Source organism: Artibeus jamaicensis, unplaced genomic scaffold (genome assembly GCF_021234435.1).
Source record: "Artibeus jamaicensis isolate MK-2021 breed Jamaican fruit bat unplaced genomic scaffold, CSHL_Jam_final contig_519, whole genome shotgun sequence".
Taxonomy (NCBI): domain Eukaryota; kingdom Metazoa; phylum Chordata; class Mammalia; order Chiroptera; family Phyllostomidae; genus Artibeus; species Artibeus jamaicensis.
Genome location: NW_026521871.1, coordinates 48,105,492 through 48,123,348, shown reverse-complemented (window position 1 = coordinate 48,123,348; position 17,857 = coordinate 48,105,492). Strand labels below are relative to the sequence as shown.

Below are 17,857 nucleotides of genomic sequence, written 5' to 3'. Positions count from 1 at the left end.
AACTCCTGTCAAGTGTGCGCACATGTGTATGTCCCAGAGCCCCGGAACTGCAGTGCCTCACTCTCCACCTCCCCACACTCGCTCTGTATGAAGGGCGCTGTCTGTCTCCCCAGGGGGCAGGACCAGCAAGACGCACACCCTTCCAGCCCCAGAGGCCCCTTCCCCAGAGGTGGACCTACTGAGTAGCCCAGCCTGGAAAGCCTGCATACCACCCCTTGTGAGGGCCACAAGCTTTTATTGACAGGGAGGGGGTGACCCAGGAGTCTCCCTGGGGGCTCAGGTGCATGTGGGGGAGGTACCCAGGATGGACGGGTCCCAGGAGTGGCACCAAGCCGGAGCAGGGCTTGGGTTCAGAAGAGGCCGAGCTGCTTTTTCTCCTGCTGCTGCCTCCACTTGGCCATGCTGTAGAATTCCTCCTTGGACTTCCCGAAGATATCTCGGAAGTCCGAGTCGGAGAGATAGAACTGTGAGGGTGGGGGAGGTGGGTACAGGTGAGGGTGTCAACTGAGCCCCTAATCCTACCCCAGCCGGAGGCATCACCCCAGGGCTCCAGGCTCTCCTTTCCCACACATCTCTGCCCATCACGGCATCTGGAACACACATCTGCCTGGGCACCCTGCCCATTGCTCACAGTCAGTGTGTAGCCCCCGATGGTGCATTAGTGCTGGGGCAGTGAGTGGCAGGGGGTCTTGGGCACCTACCTCCTTGTGGGCCGGGTCCACGCCCTCTGGCAGGTCCTTGGCAGCCTGGTACATCAGCTGTTCTCGGGACAGGCCCCCGTTGATCATGGACCTGGGGCTGCTGTGGGAGCTGCCACCGCTGCTGCTGCTGCTGCTGGGGCTGCTGCTGCTGGTGCCGGTGCTGCTGCCGCTCACCTTGGGGCTCAGCTCCAGCTCATTTTCTGACCTGTCCTGGGAGCCCCTGAAGGCTTGCAGGGCCAAGGGGCCTGTGCTGCTATTGCCTGGCCATCTGGACAGCTGGAAGTTGTTGACTCCCTGTCCACAGAGGGGACTCAGGCTGAGGAAGGTGGGGGACAGGCTCCCACAGGGAGGCCACACAGCCCACTGGCCCTGTTGCCCGCAACTGTAGCCCTTGCCACCTACCAGTGCCAGCTCCTTCCCTGCCCATTCTGCCCATCTGGACCACGCCAACGGAGCCCAGACCCCCGGGAGGGCCTGGGAGGCCCAAGTACTCACTGCTGTTATCTCAGAGATGGAAGAGATTGCTCCCAGCCTGCCTCCCACCACCTCTGTATAGGGCTGGTTGTTCTGCCGGCAAAATAGGGGTGGGGGTGAGATGGAGGGGCACCAGTGGGACCCAGGAGGGGGCCTGAGGACGGGACCAGGTCTCCCCAGCCCTCACTAGAGGTCCCCAGGCAGGGCGATGCCTCCTCTCAGTCTACCCAGGGTGAGCCCCTCTCCCCTGGCTTGGGAGGACTGGGGGTTCAGACCTCACTCACGGTCCACTTGTAGGGGTCCCAGGCGAGGAACCATCCGGTGAACATGGGAGGCTCGTGGCCCTGCCTGATCAGCACAATGGGCGTGGCCAGGCTCCTTCCTGCTGGATGGGTTTGCAGGTACTCCTGGCCCCAGGCCACCGCCTCCTTCTTCTGCTCACTGACGGCTTCCCCGAGCCACAGGAAGATCTGGGCCACAGAAGGGGCCTGGCCTTGGGTGGGTGGACAGGCTGCCCCGAGCTGCCCACTTCCTTCCCAGCCCTGCCCATCGGATGGTCTTATCTTAGCCCCCCTAACACAGACCAGACACACACAGTTTGGCCGCAGTATCCACACACCCATAAACACTCCAGAAGGTCACGGGTATATATGTGCATGCGTTCAGTCCACAAATAGCGCCTACTGAGGGCCAGAGGATTCATGAGTGGAAAAACAGACAAAGATCCTTGCCCCTGTAGAGCTCTCATTGTATTGGAAGAAACAGAAAAATAAGTAAAATCTGCAATATATCAGATGGAGGAAAATAATGCAGGGAGAGATGAGTGTGGTGATGGCGGGATGATGTCATTTTAATTTACAGTCAGGGAGGGCCTTACAGAGAAGGTGACATCTCAGGGAGGGGAGGGAGTGAGTCACGGGAGGCCTGGTGGGAGAGTGTTGTGCCCAGGAGACACACCAGCACACGGGCCCTGAGCCTGGCATCTCCGAGGCCCTGCACAAGGCCCTTGCGGCCAAAGCAGTGCAGGCACCGGGAGAGGGGGAGCAGATCGGGCTGAGAGTCAGGGCTGCTGGGCCACGAGGGGCGGCGGTAAGGGCTTTGGTGCTGCTCCGAGTGACGTGGGAGCCTGGGCGCCTCCTCATGTTCACACAGTGTCATGGACAATGCCACAGACACAACCATCCATCGCCACAGTCAGATAGCAAATCACAGCCACACAGTCACCTGTAGCCACACACAGCTGCGCATAAGCACAACCACACTTGATCGCACGGCCACACGCGTCCAGCCTGGAAAACACAGGTGGCCCAGAAAACCACTGCCCAGACACACGAGCACTCAGTCACTCACACCCACGGCCGGTCAGTCTCCCACACACAGCCTCACTGGGTGCGCTGTTACCAGGCCCCACGGCTGGTCCACACAGCCACGCACACAAAGGCAAATGTATCACATGCGAAAATGACACTGACACACACTGACATCGACACGTCGGCCCCAGGCAGCCACCTGGCACCGCCCCGCCATTCGCTGGCTTGTTGAGGTCATCACTCATGGCCTCACGATCACCGTCGCACACAGCCAGTGTCACGCTGTCACTGAGACTCAGCTGCAGCCTCGCATGCAGTCCTGTGGTGAGGGACACACACAGACATGCACGCTCACACCCAGTTCCACACACACCACAGTAGACAGGGGTGGCTGCCTCACCTCCTGCCAGGTGTCGAGTAACATGACATCATTCTTGTCCAGGTCCTCTTGGCTAAAGAACACCACTTCCACGAGGACCAGGTGCCCATTCGGGCTGGAGCACTCAAACAGTCGTGGCTGAAAGCCAGAGACGTCCTCAGGGAGGCTGGCCAGGGTGGACACAAGGCTGTTGGGGTGCAGCTGGGGCCCAGCTACCCCCAGCACAGGGGCCCCCACACCATGGGCTGGGCCCTCCTCTGAGCTTCCCCTGCCCTGCTCCTCTCTGGGCCTCAGTGCCCCTGTCAGTGGAGAGAGCACACTAGGAGATCGTCCAGCTCAGCCCAGCTGTGGTACAAGCTGCCCCATGAGTTTTCCCAGGAGTGGGCACAGCTGGCTTCGTGGGGTGGGCCTGAGCTACAGCCCGACCTCCCTGGAGAGCAGCTGCTGGGCCCATTCCTGGCTGGGGTCCCATGTCAGGCTCAAGGTGGGAGGGGGAAGTTAGGCTGAGAGGGGGGGACAGCAGTACTTAGGAGCTCTGGAGACTTGTCCTGAGACTTGGGGAAGGGTGGTGCACAAACCAGGCCATGCAGACAATACAGAGTGGAGGTACTCAGCTCCCTCCTCCCTTTGAGGTCTCACTCTGCCCTATACGCCCTTGCGTATTTACACACCACACACACACACACACAGGGCACCATCCCCCTGGGGACTGTGGGGTTGGAGAGTGGCTTCTGCCAACTGGATGGTGCAGGACTGGGACAATGCAGGAAGCACATTCAGCCAGCAGAGGGCACCACTGCCCTGCTCTTCCTGCATCTTCCGGATCCAAGTTACTCAGGGCTGGGGAGTGAAGGGTGGAGGGGGCTGTGCTCCAGAGCCCCTGGGATGGGGAACTAAGAGTCCTCAGTTCTTGTATGGCCCCTCCAGCTCCATATGTGGCCCTTAATTAATCACCCCACCCTCTTTGGGCCTTGGATTCCTCCTCTGTGTAAGCAGAACACCGTCCTCCCAACCCTGTCACCTCTTGTTGCTGGGGTAGGGGGCCCGGCCCCCCAGGGCGTCCCAGAAAAGGGGAGGCTCCTGACCCTCCAGCACTGTTTCCTTGTCCTTCTCGGAGATGACAGGGACTACTGTCCGCGCCATCTCCCGCTGATCACCGCTGCAGCCCTGGCAGGCAAATAGCTGGGTCAGGCCCTGCAGGGGAGGGGTCTTCACCTCCAGCCTCACAGCCCCCTCCCAGGTGCCTGAGTCTCAGGGGGCCTTGGATGAAGGGAGGGCTCACGCAAGCAAGAGATTAACCTTCCTGCCTCGCCTGGCCGCCGTCTGTCTCCCCAGCTGGTCAGGGTCACAGGGACCGAGGCCCTCTCTGGGTCCAGGGCATGGTTGGGGACCTCTAGGTTTGAGAATCATTTCTGGCTGATATCATCTCTGCTTTATATCAGAGAAAATTCTGGCAAGCTGAGCTAGGCCCCCTCCTTCCCCCAAGAGAGTTGGGAAGGGGCAGCGTCCTGCTGACGGCAGGAAGAAGGGGAGACAGGCCGGGTCTAGCCTAGCTCTGACCTGTGGACTCCCAGGTCCACCTGTCACTTTACACTTTCCCCCATGTCCCAGAGGGGTCACATTTCCCCCACCCCACGCCCTCCAGGCCTATCTGAGGTTGGACTTGAAGTCGTGTCTTCTGTGGAGTGGCCCTATCCCTGCCTGGCACCACTGCCCTGGGCGTGAATTTAGTGGTCAGTGCTGGCTGTACCTTCCCAAACCACAGGTAGCAGATGCTGGCTGTGACCAGCAAGAAGATATCACTGGAGTTGAGGGCTGAGGCCCGGGCTGGCACCTCCATGGTCCTGGTGTTGTAGCTGTCGGTGCCTTGCACATGGAAGAGCCTCGTGGTGGATGCTGGCTGCCCCTTTGCACTGTGCCTGGTGCTCTCCTACAGGAGGGCTGGGCATCAGCTGGGGCAGGGGCTCCCAGGGGCCACCTCCCTGCCCCAATGGGGGACACACGGCCTCGAGGCCCAGGGATCCCGTTCTTGAAGCCACTACTGTTGTGTGGAGCCCCTGGGTGTGGAGTGTGAGGGTCCCATCATCTGGGATGGAACCAGACCTTTCTAAATGGACCCCTCGTCCCCCAGGCTCAGAGGTGGAACATGGGGACCAGCTCTGCCCATGTGTGATCCCAGGCGAGGTCCTGGCTCCCATTCAGTTACACTTCCTCACCTGCACTGTGCTTTGTGGCTGGCTCTGAGGACCAGGGGTAAAAACTTAGTTGGGGGACACCCTCAGAGCTCCTGGCTCTCAGACAAGCACCAGGAAGCCCAGGTGGGGGTAGGGGTCAGGTGGGCCTGAAGAGGGGTTAAGCATCGTATATGAGAGTCATCGGCACGTGGAAGAGCCATGGGGCAGTGACCACAGCGGCCAAGATGGGTCCTTACCTGGAAGACCACCAGCTGGCCCTGGAAGATGGCAAGGAAGTGGGGCGGCTCGCTGGCCATGGTCACATACTCTTGCACCAGGGCCCCATGGTACATGACGTCCAGCTCCTCGGCACTGCAGTTCAAGGCCTGTATCCCGTGTGCAGTGGCCTGGTGGCCCTGCAGACAGGGTTGGTGGGGGTCTGGAGCGACTCTTAGATCCCATTGTCAGATCTTCAGCTCTGAGCCTGGAAGGTGCCTGTCATTCCCCCCTCCCCCACCCCCGCCCTTGCCAGTCTGCGTACCTTCCATAGGTATAGGATGTACTGGATGCGGCCCATCTTCTGGTACGTATAGAGGACAAGGTAGCAGTTGCTGGCACAAAACTGTCCATGGTGCTTGGGGTCCATGGGCTGCCTGCCTAAGTCCTGGATGCACCACACCTGGGGAGCAGGGGCCGATAGGCACAGGTGGCTGTTCCAGCTGAGCTCACCCTGTGCCCAGCCTGAAAGCCCTTCTCAGCCTCATCTGGGCAGGGACAAAGCTCGCCCCTAACTCTGCAGCTACCCCGTGTTCGTGCTGGGCTTGTGCAAGGATCTGCAGGTGACCCTTTCCCCACGGGGCCCTGGGACCCACCACACCTGTGCTGGCCTGGTCCCAGCTGGGACTCTGAGTTGGCATGGAGTGCCCGGGTCAAACAAGTGGTGAGGACTCCAGAGGTTGCCAGGGCAAACCTGACCCCTGCCACACACCACCCCTAGCCTGAGCCCATCAGCCACAGCAAGGATGAGGGGCAGACAGGCCCTGGCAGAACTGCTTGCTGCTCGGGCCAGGGCAGCAGAAGCTGGGCAGGAGCAAGGCCTTGGGGCTGTTGGAAGAATTCCCTTTATTCAAGTGTCACTTGAAAATACAAAGCCTATTCAAAGACGGAAACGAATACACTTTTCCACACTTAACGGCGTGACTTCTCATTCCTGTGGGTAGAAGCATGGGCTGTGGAAACAGGCCACCTGGTCAAACCCCAGGGTGGCCTGTGTCAGCAGTGAGACCTCTCTGAGCCTCAGTTTTTCCAGCCTGTGAAGTGGGGGCAACAACGTCCATCTCCACACACCAGAAAACTAAGCCTGGGCAATCTGTGCCCTGCAGAGCCCGACAGCTGCCTTTGGAGAGGTTCTCCTGCAAACCAGTGTGTCCAGAACCCGGCCTTTTGCAGAAGAGTCTGACTATGAATACCTGCCACCCGGGAGCAGCACTTACCTGGCCTCTAGGCCTCCAGGCTGGGGCTTCTCCCTATTTGACTGCCACTCACCCGCTGCTTTCGGGTCTCCCTCTCTAGCTCCCTGGCTGTGCTCCACTCCCCCTGCTCTTCATCCCATGCTCCCCGCCCCCAGCACTCTGTCTCCTCCCTCCTGTGTGTCTTTCTCCATCTCCCCTGTCTCTTCCTGTCCCCCTTCTGTGTCTTCCTCTCTCCCTGCTCTCCCCTTCCTTACTCCCTGCCTTGCCCTGTCTCCTCCTATCTCTGGCTCTCCTCACTTACCACTTCTGTCCACCCATATCAGGGCACTTGTAGGAGAAAACCGTGGAGACACATTTTCTCTGACCTTGACCTACCTTGAGAACTAGAACTCCTCACACAAGCCCAGCAGTCCCAGAATCTCACAGCATCCCCGGCCTTGGGCCCAGATGGGACCACAGCTTTTGCCCACATTTTATAGAAACACAAAAACCAAACAAACAAAAAACAGAGGCCCAAAGGAATCAGAGGCTCTGCCCAGGAGTTCAGTCAACAGGTCAAGAGCAACTCAATTCCATGTACGAAACCTGGGAGTGGTCCCCAGCCCCTCCCAGGGGGTCCCAGACCCCGTTGGGTCTGAGACCAGACGAGGCTGACAGTGTGTGACTGTGTGTTGGGGGCTGGGTGTGTGGGCCTGTGATTACATGACTGTATCTTGTAATCTTGTAATGACTGGGTGTTGGGGGCTGGTGTGTCCCTGTGGGATCCTGGTTGTATGTGACCAATCAGGTGAGATGCAGAACTCTCGAAGGTGTGCACAGGGCTGTGATTAAGTGCACCGACAAGGTGTGAGTGTGTGTGTGTGTACATGTTATCCTACAGATGGCTGTGTCATACATATGGCAAAAGGGCACACGTGAGTGTCTGAGTGTGCCCGTCGTGGGAGCGGCTGGCCATGGCTGTGCATGAGGGACTAGGTGTGATTGAATGTGCCCGCTGTCAGGAGGGCGCGTGTATAGGACACGGGCTCCTGGGGTCCCTTTGGGTGTGCAGGTGTGCACTCAAGAGGAGCTGGGCCACCTGAAAACAAAGCCTACCACGTGTGCCCAGCCCCGCCCACTTCCTTTGCGCCCAGCCAATCAGTGCGCCTCACCTCCACCTTCCCGGAGCCGTCATCCACCATCCTGAACTGGGCTGCTAGCTCGGGCTGGCTGTGCAGCTTGCCCATGTCGAGCTTTACCTGAGTCAGTTTACCTGAGGATGGGGCAGAGGGTTTCACTGGTGCCTGCTGCCCCTCGTGGCTCCACAGGCCCTTTCACCTGTCTCTACCTGCCCTGCCCTTCCTTCAAGAAGCTCTCTCTAGCTACGCCTCCTCCTCACCCAGCCCGCCCAGGCTCCGGGTGTCGCCCCAGGCCACGCCCCTTCAGCCCTGCTCCCAAGGGCCCCGCCCCCCGCAGGCGCGCCCCTCCCACTTACGGATCCTGCCCATTTCCTTGTTTCCTCCTGCATCCTGAGACCAGGACCGGAATAACTGCTTGAACGCTGCGGACTCCTTGCCGTCGCTCACCACCTCCACGTTGGTGTGAGGCGGGTAGCCCTTGACCTGGATGAAGCCCTGGGGCGGGGGCTCTGTCAGGCCTGTGCCGGGGTGGGGCCCACTGCGCCTTCCCCCCGGGGGGACCTGATGCTCCTGCAGCGAGGCCAGCGGAGCACTGAGCAGCGGTCATTCACCGAGCTCCAGATTGGCTTTTTTGAGCTGGCTCTGCCACTACCGGCTTCTCCGAGGTCTCTGAGGACAGGCAGGGTCCCCTTTGTCTGGGCCTCAGGAAGGGCCAGCTGGGACAACTCGTCAGACCCCTGGCTGAGCTGGGTCTCCCATCCTTGAAAAGGAGGGGCCCCCATGCACTAGGTGTCTCAGACCTCAAGGCAGGGCCACCTGGTCCTTTGACAGTTTCTCGGGTGCTAACTGGATCCCCCCAGACCTCCCTGTTCAGGGCACCCCAGGCCGGCCACAGGCCTCCAGTTCCCCAGACAGCCCCTGCACTCCCCTCGCCCCCTGGGCAGAGCTGTCTCTCCTCCCTCAGACCAAGAGGTTTGTCTCCTGGCCTAGGCCCCAGCAGGGCCCGGAGCTCCACCAGACAGGCCCCCAGGGCAGGGCGGCTTCTCTCTTCAGACCCCCAGACAGAGATGCCTCCTGGTGAGACTTCGGGGTGGGAGCTTCCTTCCTCCGGCCCCAGGACAGCGCGGCCTCCTTGTCCCTCTGAGACAGGGCCCCACAGCCTCACCAGAGCCCAGCTGAAGGCGGCCCTCTTCTCCTGATGGTTAGACTGGCGTCCCTGCCACACATAGACCTTGAAGCCCCCCTGGTCCAGGATGTAGCAGTCCTGGGGGCCAGAGTGGGGCTGGTCAGTGGGGGTCCAGGCCGGGTAGAGCTGTGGGGTGGGTGGAGGGACCGGGGTCAGGCCTGCCTCACCTCCTCATGAAGTAGGTCTTGGGTCAGCAGGCAGGTTGCCACCTCCTGGATCACCAGGTCCTTACCCTTCTCGTAGACACTGAAGGACAGGCGTCCAGATGTGGGCAGCTCAGCCTCTTCCTGGCCTGGCTCCGCTCTACCCCCCACCCCCCACCCCGAGGCAGAGGCATGGGGCTGGGGCCCTGAGTAGAGGCCTTAGGCAACTACCTGGCCTTCTCAGGGCCTTCATTGCCCTGTCCCTACGAAGGGTTTCTGTCATGCAAGAGCACAGGCTGGGCACAAGGTCCCACCTGCCTGCCCAGAAACCCACGAGCCTTTTCTGGAGGGCTTTCCAGAAACCCTGTGGTGTTGCTGTAGTGGTGGACATGCCGCCCGCCTACGCTGCCCACCCTGCCCACTCGCAAGGTCTGCTCACTGGAAGAGGTGGACGTGGGCCTTCTGTAGCTGGTTAGCACTCTCCTTCCGCTCGGCGGCGTACGTGTGGCCCGCTCTGCGGCCCAGCACAGCTTCCATGATCGCCATGAGGCCAGCGGCTTTGACCTCATCATCCACTACACCGATCTGGGCACGACCCCCTCGCTCCCTGTCCTGGAGGCTGCAGGTCAGGGCCAGGCCCTGCAGGAGAGGACCTGGCAGTCAGGCCCCGCCCCCAGCATGCCTCCTGTCGCCTCAGACAGCATCCCAGATCCTCCCTTTCACTGCTCCACTCCCAGAGGCTGGGGCAGGTGGACCCTTAGCTGGCACCCAGAGGTACCAGCAGTGCAGGGTCTGACTCAGCTTGCACCTGGTAGTTGTTTTTCAGGTGGCAGCGGAGAGCCAGGCCTACCTCCTGGGGCAGACGGAGGATGGGCACCTGGAGGACCACCCCTCCCCCACTCACGTGCCCCTCCCCTCCCAGGGCAGACACTCACCCGAGCCTTCTCGGAGACACTGGTCTTGGGCCTGTTCCACTGGATCATCACCTTGCCCAGGTCCAGCAGGAAAATGTCACCCTTTTTAAAGCTTTCCCAGGAGAGCTCCACCTGCCAGAGCCATGAGGGGAAGGGAGGGGGACAGTGTGTCCTACCACCAGCACCCAAGGGCAGGGGAACTGCAACCAGTCCCAGCCTAGGCAAACACAGCTCGAGTGTATCATTTGCACGAGGCCCTGTGCACCTGTGTGTCTGTGTGACCATAACACTACTGTCAGGGTGTGCGGTCATGTGTCTGTGTGACCGTGTGACACACTGAGGGCTGCTCAGTGGCCGCAGCCATGTGCATTTCTAGACATGTGTGACTGTAGATACTACTGCACAACACAGAGTATGACACTTTCCACTCAGTGCATGTCTGTAGCTGTACATGTGTGTGTAATTGGGGTGCATGTGTGTTTACTGTATGTAAATGTGTATGCACACACAGGCAAGAGTACACCAAATATGAGCAAGTGTGTGTGCTCATGGGTGACAGTGCACATGTGCCCACGTGGGGAGCAGTGTGCTATCCGTGGATAAGCCTGGTTACCTTCCGGACAGAGAGAGGGGAGACTTAGACCATTGTACCAGGGTGACAGGCAAGACCTGGGGGCCATTTCTGCATGACCAGGGATGTGTGGTCACTGAATCTGCAGGGGACAGCGTGTGAAGCTGTGTGGGGTCGTCTCTGAGTCACAGGGCTGCTCCGTGCCATGCAGAGAGTGGCACAGATGCTCAGGCTCAAGCACACCACAGACATCAGGCGCCTGACTTCACCACAACACATGCCTGCCAGACAGCAGCACCATGTCTTGTTCCCCCAAGACTGGCATGTCTGGAATTCCAAGACTAGAATTTCCTGATCTGGGAAGGTCAGGTGCACTCTGTTCTCCATGGCCCAAGGGCACTCAGTGGACCAGAGTGGCCCCAGGGGTAACAGTGGGAGACACTGTGTGTGCCTGTGAGTGACAACGACAATGTATATGAGAGCATGGGGCTGTGTACATCCCTCTCCCAAAATCATGCTTCTTCCCCTTGTACTACTTATAGGAACCATCAAGGTATGACATCTTGTCTGGCCATGTTCCCCCTGCCGGACCCCTGGTACTGCCCCAAGTTCTTAACAGCCGTGAGATGAATGAAGAAACAGAGGGTCAGGGGAGCCACGGCCAGCTCTGCTTTCTCTCTTCTCATTCAAGAGAGACCACCTGGGGACTGGGGACTAGACTTCACAGAGTGACCACTTGGTAAGTTACACAAATGTCTGATCACCATATGTACACCTGAAACAAATATAACATTGTATTTCAACTGTCACTGAAAAATAAAGTTAACAACGAGATAGGCCATCTGGGAATGATGACGGCCGTGGGCCCCCCATTTCCCTGGCCCCCCCGCATGTCCCTATACTTCAGTTCACAAAGTCTGAGCTGAAACAGAGGTCAAGTGCACCCCTGGTGCCTCACCTCGGTGGCTGACACATGCTTCCGCCCTCTGATACACAGCAGCCTCTGGATGCCGTACATGCTGGTCTCCATGTGCTTGAGGTCAGAGGGCAGGCCTCCCTTCCGGTAGCTGGGGGGGATGGGGTCCTCTGTAAGGCCATGCACTGCCACGTGCAGGAGGGAATGCAGATGCAGGCACATGCAATCACATGCACGCACACATGTGGGAATACACACGTGCCGGCTCAATGCACGTGTGCACGTAGCTACAAACATGTGCACAAGTGCATGGATACACACACAGGGCAGGAGCATGTGTGTGCTTCTGTGTAAATATGGAGACATGTACATGTATATGTACATGTATACCAGTGGGCATGGTGTGTCTGTCCACGTGGACAGATACAGATACATCCATGTACACACAACTGCATGTGCACATGTGATGCACTTGTAGACAAGTGGGAGTCTGCACATCTGTTTATCCATGTGGGTGCATGTGTGAGTGTGCGGGAACCAGGAAAACATGTGTGTGGACATGGGTGTTCACATGCATGTGTAGGCGGGCATGACTATTCATGTGTGTGGGTGTGCCCACCGGCAGGTGAACACATAGCAAAGTAATGTTTCCTGTATGTGCATATATGCATGTGTTCATGTGTGTATTATATGCATGTATTAGGTTTAAGTGTATAAAACGGAAATGATTGAGTGTTGGCGATTTGCTATGGTTCAACCTAATATACTGCAACTACTAACTTAATACATATTTGAAACAGTTTAAAGGAAAAGACATGTTTCTATTGGGCCCAGTAACACAAAAGCAAACTCAAAACGACATGGGTGTCCACCCAAGAGAAAGGGAAACCAATGTCCATAGGAATGCTCGTACACAATAGCGGGTGTCCACTAGGCTGAGAGTGGCAATCATTCACAGCACACGTGAGTCACACCACCACGCCATGTGCCTTAAACTTACAGGGTGGTGTATGTCAATTACACCTCAGCAAAACTGGAAAACAAGACAGTCTCGCATACAATGTTAACACCAGCCTTATCCATGACAGCTGAAAGTGGAAATAACTCAGATGTCCGTTGCATGATGAACACAAATAAAACGCAGTTTATCCATCTCACGTTATGTAATTCCATTCACAGGGCATGCCCAGAGCAGGCGGATCTGCACAGATGGGGCAGGGAGTACGGGGCGGGGGAGCGGGGAGTGGCTGCTGGAGGGTATGGGGCCCCTCTGTGGGGATGAAAATGCTCTGAAACTGTGGTGCTGGTTGCACAGTCTGTGAATACACTAAAAATCACTGAACTGCACGCTTTAAATGGTGAGTGGATGGTGTGCGATTTGTACTGCAATCAAGGCGTTAGCCATCCCCAAGCACTCCACACACGAGGGATGAGAGAGAAGGTCACCCAGGCCACCCCACCACCCTGTTCCCCCTCAATCCGGCCCCCACCCGCCCCCAAGCCCTTCACTCACATGATCCCTGGGCGGAAGTAACTGCAGAAACAGTCGGACTCGTGGCCCTGCACCTCTCGGTGCTGCACTGTGGCGCCACTCAGCGCCTCCTGCAGGTGCTGCATGAAGCTGCCAGCCACGTCCTGGGCCTCCGCGTCCGCCTTCTTTCCGATCCAGTAGTGCAAGTCCTTGAATGCCCCCTGCGTGTCCTTTAGATTCTGGGGGACCTAGGGCCCAGGTGTTGGTGGGGGCGGGGGCGGAGGGAGCTGAGGTTCCAGGGTGGGGGAGGGGCCGAGGGCCAAGGCATGAGGGGACACTAAGGTCAAGATGTGCAAGGACCCTGTGGAGACTGGGCAGGGGATCCAGAATGGGGAGGAAAGGGCTGAGTGGCCTCAGAGGCAGCAGCCCCCTTGTGGGATGGGATCCCAGGGCCCCCAGCAGGCCTCTTCCCAGGGCGGACCCTATGCTGCACCATCCAGCTTCCCGGCTGGGCCACGCCACGCCCTCAGGCTCCCCACCACTCACGTGGAGGACGATGTAGCAGTACTCCTCGAAGAAGTTCCCATAAGCCCTCTCGGGTACCGGCACCATCTCCAGGTTCTGGCGTAGGAAGGTGCCCAGTGACCCCTCAGGAGACCCTCCCCCCAACCCGCACCCTTGGCCCTCTGGGGTCGGGGGACCAGCTCCGAGTCAAGGCCCAGGAGAAGCCTCACTTCAGAGACCACACCCCCGCGCCAGCGCTGCAGTCAGTCCAACCTCAACGATCCAGATGTGGAGGTCCCTGTGGCTCTCGATGGCTGGGAGGCTCATGACATCCATCCTAGGCCAGACCGGAGTGAGGAAAAAAAACGAGAGCCAGAGCTCGCAGACCCTGGCCTCCAAGCAAGAACTCTCCCTGCCTGCAGCTCTCCAAAGCACCTCATCATAGCTCGTGCCTTTTGTGAGGAAGACTATAAATGCACAAATGCCGGCCAACCGGGACAGGCACTACAGATGTCGGCAGAGAGGCTTTGCCAACAGGGACTTGGCTTGTCATCCGTGCTTGTGCTCCCGAAACAGGGCTGAGCTCTGTCCCTCTGAGCTTTGAACATAGGGACAAGCTTTGCAAAACAGGCAGTGCAGGCAGACAGACAGTCAGACAGAGGATGGCCAGTCAGGACAGTGACTGTGGGCCGAGTGACAGGCCCTGTAGACGGGCCAAGGCTCTGCTGGAGAGAACAGACTCTGCCGGCGGGGACGGCTCTGCAAACAGGGGCAGAGCTGCTGACAGGCGTAGGTCTCCCAGAGCATGAGGAACAGGCGATGCGGAGGGACGGGGAGGATGTGTGGGCAGGAAAAGCCCTGTGCACCGGCACAGGCTCTGCCACCCCGGCCACAGCCTGCCTAGGCGGGACAGCAGGATGCAACAGGCACGGGTTCTCCCGAGGACAACAAGGTCTGCAGCCAGGGACTGCCCGCCTGCGCGCACAAGGAGGGCCCGTGCAGAGACGCACAGCCTACCTGGGGAATTTCGGACAGGCCGGCAAACGAGTGAAGTGTGTGCACACTGAAAAAGACTCTACAAACAACCACGGGTTCTGCAGGGATGGAGGAGCTTTGCAGACTGGGAAGGGCTTAGCGAAATGTGAATGGGGACCAACCCTTAAGACGGGGACAGACCTTGCGTAAGGGACAGTCTGCAGACCTGGATGGGGAGCTGGATAGGCAAGGTGCACGCACAGGCACCGTATCTGCAGTTGGAGAAGTGCTTCGTGGACAGAAGCAGCCTCTTGAAAGAGGCAAGAGCTCCCTAGGCACTGCCAAGCTCCGAGCGCAGGGAGAGCCTCGGGAGGCAGACGTGAAGCCGGCCTCCAGGGAGGTGGGAGCCGGCTGGGCAAACATTCACGAACATGACAATGAGATCCAAGCTCTGGAAAAAGACAGGCCCTGCCGACAGCCCCTAGAGACAGACTTTGCAGATAGGGAGAGGTTTTGTGTGGGCTGAGCCCACACAGGCCCTGCACACAGACGGGCTCTGTTAGCAGGGGCAGCTTCTTCAGAGACGGCAGGTTTGCTGAAAGCCGCTGGCAGGGACATGGGCTCTGTGGTCACGCACAGAAGCCCCAGACACAGGCAAGCTCTTGAAACAGGGCCGGGTTCTGTAGAGAGCCCGGGTTCTGCAAACGGGGACTGCCTTCCTAGCAAACGACGAGCTCTGGGAAGAGATACTGCTCTGTGAGTGGGAACCTCTGCTAACAGGTACCCAGGGAATTGGGAATGACGTGTGCAGGCAGCCACAGGCTCTGCAAACTGGGCCATGCCCTGCAGAAAGGGACAGGTGCTCCCAGGTGGACACAACGACCCTGGTGGTGGTAAGCTCTTCGTAAGAAGAGGTGCTGCAGGCAGACACTGTTTCAGCAGAGGCCTTGGGACACACGTCACAGGATGGACAAAGAGGGCTCGGGGTCTGCAGATGAACCAGGCCCAGAGGGATGTCGTCTCGGGATAGATGCTTAGGGCAGAGGGACGAGCTCCTGCTGACGGGGACAGGTGCTTCCCACAGGCAAAGCGTTGCAAACAGGAGAAGTGTCCACAGGCAGAAAGAGGGTTCCTCCACAAGGACACCAGACACGCTCTGCCGACAGGGCCCGGCGGCACGTGCCGGGCGGCTCCTGGCGTCCGAGCCAGCCTCATACACAGGGAAACGGGGACAGCTGTCTAAACAGACCCGGGTTTGAGAAGAGACCCTGAGGGTAGGCCCAGGACAGGACAGGCTCTGTGGACCAGACAAAGCTCTGCAGACTCGGGACAGACTCTGAACACAGGACTGTCTCTGAAGACGGTGGCAGACGGCAGCAAGTGACAGGCCTCGCTGACTTGAGCGGGCTGGGCACGGTGGGCACACGCGCTCAAATTCTTGAAACAGAGCTGAGCTGGTCATGCACACAGGCTCCGCAAACAGCCACGGGCTCTGCAGACAGAGACTCAGTCCTCTTGAGCTTGTGCTCTGAGGTTCTCAGGGTGCACAGGAGCCAGAGGAGGGTGAAATGAGAGGTTTTGGGGGAGGACCGGGACTCTCCCTTTTGTTACCTCTTGGCAGGTGACTCTCAACCACCCCAGGCTTCCTGGCACCACTCTGTCAGAAGCCTCTGTGTGAGGTTTGCTCATTCCTTCATCCATGGAAGGTCTCCCTACATCTAACCCTGCCGCCGGGATTTTCCTCCTGTTGCTGCTTTGCTCACCAGACCCAGAAGCCCCTTCGCCCTGAACTTCTCGTTCCTAGTGGCCCTGGTGCAGTGTTAGGTCACGTCCCAGTCCCACCCCACTGGACCTTATCAGTGGGAGGAATGTCTGAGCTCTGCTGACCCTGCGTGTCCGGGGGAAGCAAGCAGAGCAGAGATACGCTGTTACAGAAGCGGAGGCAGAAGTGACAGGTGAAACAAAGTGGCGTCCAGGGGCAGGGCTCAGGCCCTGGTGAGCTCGCAGTACAGCAGTACACCGTGGGACACACCCAACCCTCCACAAAGAGGGTGAAGGCGGCTGAGGGAGTGTGGGAGGGAGAGGGTAGGAATGGGGGGGGGATGCCCAGAGCAGGGTGGGCAGAAAGGGCAGCCCTGAGAGAGGGGGCAGACATTACTGACACCTGGGACCCCTTGGAACACACTCTGAGACCACGTAAACCCTCCGTGTGGATTCCTGAGGCCTGGGGCTTGTCTTGCTTACCGCCCAGCTGCCCGACCCTGGCAGGTAGTCAGCAAGTGGTTGCTGGATGGATGAACCCGTGGCCCGCACTGCGCTGAGCGAAAGTGAGTGGAGAAGGCGTCACCGTGCCGAGAACGGCTGTTGCAGCTGATGGCCTGTTGGTATGAGGGTGACATGAGTGACTGGCAGACATGGTGACCACGTAAAGGTGGTTTTGAGCAACAGAAAACATGCGATGACGCCAGGTGACAGGCACCGTGACATTCAGAGGTGAGGGGGCAGAAGCCGTGAGCAGAGGCAACAACTCTGAGTGGCAGAGAGTACGACTGTGAAACGGGACAGGGTGACAGGGTGACTGGCTGGCCTCAGCCCTGTGGTCACCAAACTGTGGCCGGAAAGCTGGGACTGGGCTGATTCCACAGGGTGGAGACAGCATCGCGCCGGGGGTGGGGCTGCGAGGGTGCCCCCATCCCCAGTGCCAGCCCAGGGGGCCCAACTCCCGGGGTCCCAGGGCCCACGGCCCTCGGCCCCATGTAACCTGTGCTCAGCGTCTTCCAGCTGAGTTCTGGGCGGGTGGGGGAGGGATGCTCAAAGGATGGGGCCCCTCTTCCCCTAGGACCCCTTCTTATCTTTCTCAGGAGGTCCCTTCCCCGTCCAGGGAGCCCCCTCCCCCACGATGTCCCTCTTTCCCCTGGGGCGCCCCCTTCCATCACCTCCTCTGCGTGGGGGCCGGCTCCCTCGGTCAGGGCCTCCTCCGCCCCCGCCCAGTTCCTTCTCTGGTATCACCCCCTCCCGTCCCGCAGTGCCCCCCTTCCTCCAGGTGCTTCCTCACACACCCCTCCCTCCAATGCGCCCCTTTCCCCTGGTTGCCCTTCCACCGAAGTGCTTCCTGCCTCCTCCGGACACTGCCTGCCTCCCCCCAGCGCCCTTTTCTTTCCCTAGGGGCTCGACTTCCTCCTCCTGAGATACCTGTGAAAGGTGGACCCCGAGGGTACTCTGCTCAGCTTCCCAGAAGGGGGAGGGGTGCTGGCTGCAGGGTGGAGGAACCGAGGGCCAGGCCTGGGTCCCCGTGTCCTGACTCTGCGGCAGTGGAGACCCCCAGCCGAGTACAGCTGCTACTTTCTTCCTTGTCAGTGGCCCCTCCCTGTCCCCACCAGTGTCCTCACTCGCCGGGCTCCCCGCTGCCTCCCCAGTTCTGCCAACCCTCAGCCCGTGCCCCCACACGTGCACCCCTGACTCACAGACCCACCCTGCCCGGTTCCCCAAAGCCCCCCGACCCAGCTACGCTCAGTGCCCCCTCCCTGCCAGACCTACCTGCTGGCAACT

The 17,857-nt window shown here is 59.4% G+C and overlaps 1 protein-coding gene across 1 annotated transcript; it reads right to left on the bottom strand.

The window, feature by feature from the left end:
* Nucleotides 1-237: 237 nt before the first annotated feature.
* On the bottom strand, nt 238-17,857 carry VILL (villin like). The gene is made up of 21 exons (XM_037148325.2): nt 17,846-17,857; nt 16,553-16,686; nt 13,607-13,670; nt 13,376-13,450; nt 12,872-13,077; nt 11,401-11,509; nt 9,893-10,003; nt 9,397-9,596; nt 8,982-9,060; nt 8,794-8,892; nt 7,985-8,123; nt 7,662-7,762; nt 5,580-5,717; nt 5,296-5,454; nt 4,615-4,794; nt 3,886-4,031; nt 2,886-3,030; nt 1,451-1,645; nt 1,197-1,268; nt 702-995; nt 238-464 (listed from the first exon to the last, which is right to left on the bottom strand). The coding sequence occupies exons 3-21, from the start codon at nt 13,667-13,669 to the stop codon at nt 351-353; spliced, it is 2,625 nt and encodes an 874-aa protein (XP_037004220.2). The 5' UTR covers nt 13,670; nt 16,553-16,686; nt 17,846-17,857; the 3' UTR covers nt 238-350.